General features: G+C 39.8%; 1 protein-coding gene across 1 annotated transcript in view; it reads right to left on the bottom strand.

Moving 5' to 3' along the window:
* tbc1d14 (TBC1 domain family, member 14) overlaps nt 1-8,569 on the bottom strand; it is a 38,975-nt gene that overhangs the window by 2,673 nt on the left and 27,733 nt on the right. The window contains exons 4-12 of the mRNA XM_005741874.2: nt 8,178-8,302; nt 6,397-6,479; nt 6,111-6,228; nt 4,971-5,077; nt 3,486-3,566; nt 3,308-3,396; nt 3,000-3,071; nt 1,484-1,500; nt 294-407 (exon numbers count right to left, since the gene is read on the bottom strand). Of these exons, the coding sequence (XP_005741931.2) occupies nt 294-407; nt 1,484-1,500; nt 3,000-3,071; nt 3,308-3,396; nt 3,486-3,566; nt 4,971-5,077; nt 6,111-6,228; nt 6,397-6,479; nt 8,178-8,302 (806 nt within the window). The remainder of the gene's footprint in view (nt 1-293; nt 408-1,483; nt 1,501-2,999; nt 3,072-3,307; nt 3,397-3,485; nt 3,567-4,970; nt 5,078-6,110; nt 6,229-6,396; nt 6,480-8,177; nt 8,303-8,569) is intronic.

Genomic DNA, 8,569 nt, shown 5'->3' with positions numbered 1-8,569 from the left:
GTGCGAGCTTGTACGTGTCAAATGTTGTAATATTTAGACAGAAACACTGGCAGGAGGTGATTAACGGCTAACCTTGCATTTGAGTCAGACACTATTAATCGGTGCAGGCGCTTTGACAGTGATGTGCAAGTATTACAAGTAGTATTGACAATAAATCTGGGGAGAGAGATGATAATGCTGATGGAGAAATGGAAAGAGCTAAACCTGGGTACAGCTTACACAGACTGAGAGTGTGTGTATGTGAAGCTGCTCATGGGTTGGGGTCAAATGCAGGAAGTTACAGTCATTTCTACCTGTCTATAGACAAAAGCATGGGGCTGCGGGTAGGAGCAGCAAGGCAAACCACAGCAGCACTGCTCATTAGTGCAAATGCAGCAATTTTGCTGTAAGAGCACACAGTGATGATACTGAGAGAAACAATAAAACAGAGAGCACAGTTGGTCAGGTCCATTACAACTGACAACATAAACAAAATGTAGCGGGTGACTTTTTAAAAATACTGCTTTGCTACCAGCGATTGTTGCTTCTTCATCCCAAATATTTGCTGGGTTCACACTTTGTAAATGTGCAGATTGTTTGCTAATGCTCCTGCGCACGTCTTGTAAATTCAATGTTTGGAGGTTTGGATGATTTAATGAATAAAGTAATCAATCTGAATACATCCCCCTATGGGTTTTTGGTTTGTTTGATATTTTAACAGGCCAACACTGTGAATGAACAAAAACATACATTTTATTAATAATAGTTTAAAAAATAAATAAAACTTTAGCCAAAAAATTCAGTTTGATTTCTAGGAATCAAGTAAACCATGAAAGTATCACAAGGGAGGATCAGGGCATCGTGAGAAACTAGAGTCGGAAATCCAGGGCGTCACTGAGGCTCAATACAAAGTCTCCTTGAAAGGAAGAAAAGAGCGAATGGAAGGAAAATATTTGAGGTCTTCTAACTTTAAAATGGAACCTACATGCTGCAGAAACCCCCTGACCAATCTCCTGGGCACGGTATTTTAGGGTTAGTGAACGTCACACAGAACTGATCTTTTGACTGGTTGCTGGTGATGAGGCACAAAAAATCCCTCCAAAAAAACAAAAGACAAAACAGCGCAAACAAATGTGAATCTGTTGCTTAGAGAATTCTAGAAATTACTCTGAGCACATCACCTGTTAAACACACTAATGCCAATCATAAATGTAATCTTTAATACTATCAGAAATGAAAAATGATTCGCTTTTAATATTAATGCTCAGTCCTGAGGGTCCTTCTAAATTTCCAAGTAATTTTTGCTTGCTTAGAAAATTCTGTAAATTGTCACGTGTGGTCTTGTGCATAAGTAATTCAGCAGAGGTTAATCACAGGCTCCCTTTTCTACAGTTGGCTAGCCCCACATTCTGTAAATAGCATCCTACATTTTACTCATCATAGTTTGCAAAAAGGAACATAAGTGAGTCAAGCAGAAATAGGAAACTTAAAAAGAAATGCATACATATGGATGTATCCCAACTGAAACCCAAAAAAAGATCGCAAACAGAAAACCAGATCAAATGAGACTTAACTACATTTGTCCTTCGTATGATTGATACCAAACACGCAGACTTATCCTTTTAGATCAGCTCTCAGCATCAGTAACAAATGTATCTACTGGGAATCTGAAGCACCTTTATTTACACTAAAAACAAACCTATGGCATAATGTAATAAATCTGAAAATGCATCATTTTCCTCATACAGAGCTTCAGTTGGGTGGAAACGCTCACACAGATTGCCAACAGGACCATCCTCTATATGAATCTGATGATTTCATTAAAATAAAAGCCTGTGTATGTTAATACGTGTCATGTTTTATAATGTTAGACCACATCTATTAATACATTCCATTGAGGGGAGTGACTATTCATGTGGTACTACTACCACACCAAAGCTTATATAACTGTAATTCATGTGCAATATATTCCTTACTTACAATCAATTAGCAGCTTTTGGGAGGTTTTTGAGAAAAAATACTGGAGAATATGATGGAGCTAAAGAAGGTTGTGCACAACTGTTTTATAATTGATATGAAAAAGACAAAATGCACGAAATCAAGCCAATGAGTATGAAGTGCTTTTAATCAGGACACCTAGTGAAATATCAGTGCTTGAAAGAAATACTTGGTGCCAAGAGTAAGAAGATAACGATGGCACAGCAGGTAAAGCATTTATTTACTTAATGAGAAGGAATCGGGCATAAATATTCTATTATTTCTGGCAGGATTTTGTTTTTCAGACTGATGAAATATTTGAGAACCGTACTCACAGACAGTCATACCATCTGTCTGTCTTCTTATTCATTTGGTGACTTTGAGGTAAATTACCGTGCTTTCCCCTTTTTGCTGCACTTACATTGAGCCCAGGTATCGAGCTGTATCACACACACGGGCATAGAAAATGTTGCCGACTTCATATTCAGTACCCACTCAGCTCCTCGCGTGTGGCAGCAACCTCCCACTTGGTGCAAATTGAATCGTCTTATTTTAAGCTAATATTAGGCTACTGTAGGTGTTGTGTGGGAGATCAAAGTCTGTTTAACCTTCATAATACACAATGAGCTGCAAGGTGCAATATCTCAAAGTTCACTTAAAATTTCCAAGAACAGTCACTTTAGTTTCAAGAAGACAAAGTCGTGGAGCGACTCCAAGGGAACAAGACTTATATTTGTGGTGTAAAAATGACCCGTTTTATCTACTACCTGAACAAATGTATTAAACAGAAATTGTTTTATTTGTTCGTTTATTCATCTATATGCTCTTATTTAACAAACTCTTTATGGTCTTTAATCTAAAAATCAATCTAAATTTCAGCGCCAGTAGATGTAAGAATCTCATGACTAAACAATATTTTCTATACTTGAGATATTCATGTGGCACTTTGTGTTTTTGTCCTAAACATGAAGCTGTAACATGCCCCAGTCACAGGTGTGAGTATCACAACATGATGTAATATTGGTTAAGCATGTGTGACTTACATAGCCAACATCAGGCCTGTAACAAGTGTATGCTCCCAGAATGCTGTGCAGCACGTCGTGATAGGGCCCACCCTGATGACGTACAAAGAAAAACAAAACAATGGAACAATGAGTCCAAAAACGCACAACGTACACACACCTTTTTACATTTACAACCTTTCAAAACCTGTTTCAATCATACAAATATTTTTTTACAAAAATAAGCAAGACGTTCCTTTCATGTCTTGCTCAGTTTAGTCACGTTTTGCTTCGGTGCATCCCATTACCCACATCGTGCTGAAACTTTATTCTAATTCTCTCTCACTGACCTTCTGGAAGATGCACAGTTGTGGGAAAGTTCTTGAGATGTCCAGCTTGATGAGCTCGAGACTTGACTCTCTGTCTGAGGAACCAACATCTGCAAGACATTTCAGCACATTAAAAAAAACAAACTGGAAAAATATGAGTATTATTATAAAATTAAAGCAGTTTCTTTAGAAACTCCACCTTCACTTTCAGTCTCGGTGAAGAGTGTCGCTGTGCTCTTCCACTTCTCCTTGGCCCGGGACAGACAGATGTTATACAACTCTGCACAGACACACAAACAGCAGCACAGTGAAGTTAATGTGAGAGATTGGAGGGACGCACAAGTTTGAAGACGGTGAAATGTGAACGTGATAAATGGACAGAAAGCACTCAGCTTTATGGTGCTCTGCATCAGCAAACAGTGAAGGTGACTGAAGAAAACATGTCCCCCAATTACAGAAGACTGCACTGCTGTGCAGCCTTTCCTTTGAACTGCTGCTGCCCTCTGGTGCTCAGATGCTGGATTTAATATTGAGCGTTCAGAGAGGAGACGTGGAGATTTACACTGGTGCTCGAGTCAAATCTGAACTACAACAAGCTGCTTGTAGGATGAAGAGGTTAAGCTGATGATCGGTTAGCCTGTGGTATGCAGCTCGTTAAAGACAGATTGAAGCATTAATTGATGCTAGGACTTTAAGCAGCCCGTCGGGTGATTGGTCTAATAGAGACGTTGATGGTTTGGAGGAACCGATTAGTGAAGTTAACTCGGCGTTTTAAAACAGCTGATATTTATTTAAAGCTGCTGTAAATAATTGCACGTTATGACAAGTGAACAATTTCTCTAATCATTAAAGACAGATTATTACTCTGCTATATTACTCATCTGCAAGCCAGTCAAAGACATTAGTAGTAGCATTAGCATCAATAATAAAAATGCTTCTGTGAAAGTGAGGGAGTGCTGTCACTGAGCTGCCCATGAATTGACGCACTACTTTAGAGGGACTGAAAACTCCACGAGTGTGTGTGTGACTGCAGTGTGTGTTTTGGTGTGTAGGATAGTGTAGCTCCAGTTAAAACGATGAATAGCACAAAGTGGAGCAGACCAGCTCAGCAGTCAGAGAGAGTGCTTATCTGCAAGCAGCCTTGAGGGTGCTGAGGAGCACACACACACACACACACACACACACACACACTTGAGCATGCATGCACACAAACACACAGTCTAAGGAATGCCAATTTCAGTTTGTACTCCATTCTCAAGAGGAAGATGAGGGTAGTGTGTGTGTGTGTGACGTCTGTGCAGGATGAGCGAAGTCATTGAAATGCTGCACATTCTCTCGTGTACTGGGGGAATTATTGGACCGTGTTCCTCAATGGACACGCTCTTCCTTCCTCTTCCATCCATCTCACTGCCACACATTCAACTACAAACACTGAGACAAATTGGTGTGTGTGTGCTTTTATTACTTATTTTGTGGGGATGTGTGTTTTTGCAATCACCCAATGAGAAGAACACCAACTTTTGAGCATCAAAACGCTCGCATTAAAGAAACTGTTACATTTTAAGTTGCAGACATAATTCAGGGCTAGGTTAAGTTAACCCAGCTGGCAGTTTTTCGGTTAAGGTTTGGCCTGCTAACAGATCTTTTAACTTGAGAAAACACACACACACTCATTCCCACGTACCGTGTGTTATGTTGAGATCGTTGCCCACAGCCAGGCTCCACACTTTCCCTCTGACACTGGGGGGGATGCCCTGCCACCAGAGGTCCCTCACTCGTCGAGATGTACACCTGTAGCAGTGGGGGATTAGAGGGGAAAAATGTTAAGCACATCAGAGTCTATGATAAAAATGTTTTATAGAGTGGGCTGTAGGTTAACAATAACCTAATTGGAAAACCACTGATTCGAAAGCAAGAAAAACACTTTCCTTCAGTCTAACACCATCTATACTGTCTTATGTTTGTATTGTTGTAGTAATAAAGATACAATAGACTAAAGGAACGATCTGGCAGCAGTACTGTAGTGATGTTTGGTAGTGTGAAGTGAATTAGTCACATATTAATCAAGGAGTACACCTGCAGCAGGAGCCTGGTACTTTTATGAAGATTACCTGAGATGACCACACTGGTTTGAACGCGTTTTTCCAGCTTAACCGCCAGAACAAGTTATGTCTTGTTATATTCTTATGTCTGCATAGTGCATTTCCGCCCTGCAGTGCTGGCTAACAGCAGCAGTGTACTAAATGCTCCCAAGAAGGATCAAATATTGAAGATTCAGTAAACTTTTAAGCAGGCAGAGAAGTAAAACTGTCTATGTGGTAATAAAGGAATAGCGAGTTGAATTTGTTGGTCATTATTTTCTTTGACTTGTACTTCTTTGTATTTCATTAAAAATTCAAGTCCAAAGTCAACAACACTATTGCGTGTTCTTCCAACATGTACACTCCTATAGTTCTGCTTTTTTCAGGGTCAAATTCAAGCATTTTCAAGCACCTGTACAAACCCTGAATACTGTACATGTTGACCAAGAAATACTGCACATTGAGCATGTTGCACATTTTGCAAGTTCTGCATTAAACAGAATAAAACGGCAGTAAAGCTCCATGTAATCCCGCAGTGTAACATGCAGCGAGGACCAACATCAGGCTTAACCTTCGTAGCCACCTAAACACAAATGCTAAACACTGATACGGCATTTTTGTTGTTGTGACTCTAGCTGTTGGGATGGAAGCTAACTGCACAACTGAATATACCGAAGCAAAGCAATGAGCTTTGTTATTGTTAAATATGTTATAATTCAAACCAGAGTCTTTTTTGTACTCACACTGTACTCCAATTAGGCAGGATGTCTTGGTTCCAGGTCTGAGCTGCTGTGCCAATGCTCTCTTCAAGCTTGCATCGATCCTCCAGCTGCTTCTTCCTCCTCTGAGCTTCTTTTAACTCTGCAGAAGTCATTAAACATAAAATTACACGGGAAAGAGAGGAGCGGACAACAGACTGGTCAGAAATAGAGTCTGAACTATTGTGTAGTGTGCCAGGCTGGAGGGAAAAAAAAAAGAAAGCAACATTGATGCTGAAGCTGCAGCCTCAGTTCACTCCACTGAACTCACCCCTCTTCTTAACCTGGGCCACCATCTCTTCATACTGCTGCCTGTGTTTCTGTGCCTCCTCAGCTGGCTTGGCAGGCAGGTTACTGCACATGCAAATGCAAACACACACACACACACACACACACACACACACACAGTTAGCAACTATGTGCTCTTGCATTACTCATGCTGAGCAATCTTGGAGTGTATAAAAAGAACATCAGGACAGGAAGCTGCATGTGTTTATGGAGTGAACACAGCTGCTTATATTCCAGTAAATTCAACTTACTGCCTCTTTAACATGCTACAAACATTAGATGACCCTTTTTTCTTTTTTTTCATCTTTCTAAATCACTTGGCTGATGTCGTGCTAGTCGCTGGTTAAAATCAATAAGTATTTAAATTTTCTCAACACCTTTGACTTTATATATCAGCCCCTGGCAACAAAGTTTATTCTTGGAATAAGGACTCGGAATAGGCTCAGGGAAAGAACATAAAGGAGGAACATAAACATCTATATTCCAAGACAACAGTCAAACTGATAAAGAAAACACTCCACAGCACGTACTACAACAGACCTTGAGAAAAGAAAAGAAAACACAATGAACTAAAGGAACATTTACAATCATTACAGTGAAGATTGTTTTCCTTTCCACTATCTTGCTTTGAGTATTCTGCATGGCAAAAAAAACGTATCAAAACTGTGTATATGGTTAACAATGTGTAACACAACTTTCATTATTTGGACTGCTTTCATGAAGTTCAAGCAGATCAATTCACTGTTACTCATATAACACAAAATCACAACAACAGTCGCGTCAACGTGCTCTATGATATGATAGAGGATACAATCATACAGAAAAGCCCCCAACTTGGCGATAGTGGGAAAGAAAAACTCCCTTTTAACAGGAAGAAACCTCCAGCAGAACCAGGCTCAGTTTCAGCTGTGCTGGTCGTCTCTCCCTGATTAAGCAGCTCTGCTACTTAAGTGACATGATCCTATACTCCGACTAAAAAGTGTTCCTTTAATTTTTTTTCCAACAGTGTATAAAATGCTATATACATATGTGCCAAAGTCATCAGACTATATTTGTTATACTCTTATCAACTGTGACAATAAACATAAATACAAACGGCATTAAATTTAAACGTATTCAATTATTAAATTGCAATGTGAAAAACAACATTAGTAACAATGCTAAAATAAATCATCTTTGTTAACAGCAAAATAAATGTTAAAATATATATGCTATGGTTAGTCACATTTGTTATAAAAAACACATCATTTGCACTTTTCTTGCAGGTTCAGAGCTTGTGTGCAGACACATGAGAGGCTGCATGCCACAAAGGGAGCAGCAGCTGAATGCAGTTCTGCCATTCATGGTGTCAAAATAAACTTCCTGGTGTTCACAGAGGAAATGTGTCTGAATATGTTTTCATACACTTGGCTCACGGCTAAGCAGCAGTACTCAAAGATGTTGCCCGGCATGTCTGTCTGCCTGAATGCAAAAACATTACAACATGCTTAAAAAAAAAAAAATTTACAAAAGGGAGGGTAATGAAACCAAGCTCAGCGAGGGCCATTAAACTTTCAGCAGCACGTCTCTTTTACCATCTGCGATGCAAGCGGGGAAACAGTGAGAGCTGAAACAATGCAGAACAGAGCCTAACGACCTGGCAGGGGAAGGAGAACTGATAAGAAATGAGAGGAAGAAGGAGATTGGCTTTTATGTCTGATAAGCAAACTCAGCTGACAGTGAGAGGGAAAGAAAAATGTGACTGCGCCGTTTGTGTTTACATACGCAGGTCTGTCTTCTAGTATCAGCGCAGTGGTGGAGAGAGGCTCAAAATCCAGGTTTTTCCTCACACTCTGCCTCGGAGATGTTGGGTTGCCAGATCCAGCTCTGCCACTCTTTGTTTCATATTCCTGACATCAACAAAAAAATAGAAAATTTAGACATAGAAACATGAAAGTAACAGTGTAACTGTGTCACAGGGAAACCAACTTGCTTTTGAGGTCAGTTTCATTTGGTCTATATTTAGTTTCACACATTAAGATCTGCAGCATCTAAACTGAAGTGAAGAACAGAACAAGGTAGAGCACTAACAAAGGTCACAGGAGGCCTCAGTTCATGCTGTAGCTTGATGCAGACCGGTTAATAATGGAGGGAAAAAAGTTGATAAAAGAAGAGAT

The sequence above is a fragment of the Pundamilia nyererei genome, unplaced genomic scaffold (genome assembly GCF_000239375.1).
Source record: "Pundamilia nyererei isolate P.nyererei 1_Seehausen unplaced genomic scaffold, PunNye1.0 scaffold00114, whole genome shotgun sequence".
Taxonomy (NCBI): domain Eukaryota; kingdom Metazoa; phylum Chordata; class Actinopteri; order Cichliformes; family Cichlidae; genus Pundamilia; species Pundamilia nyererei.
The sequence above is the reverse complement of the archived record's forward strand: the minus strand, read 5'-3'. Positions and strand labels throughout refer to the sequence as shown.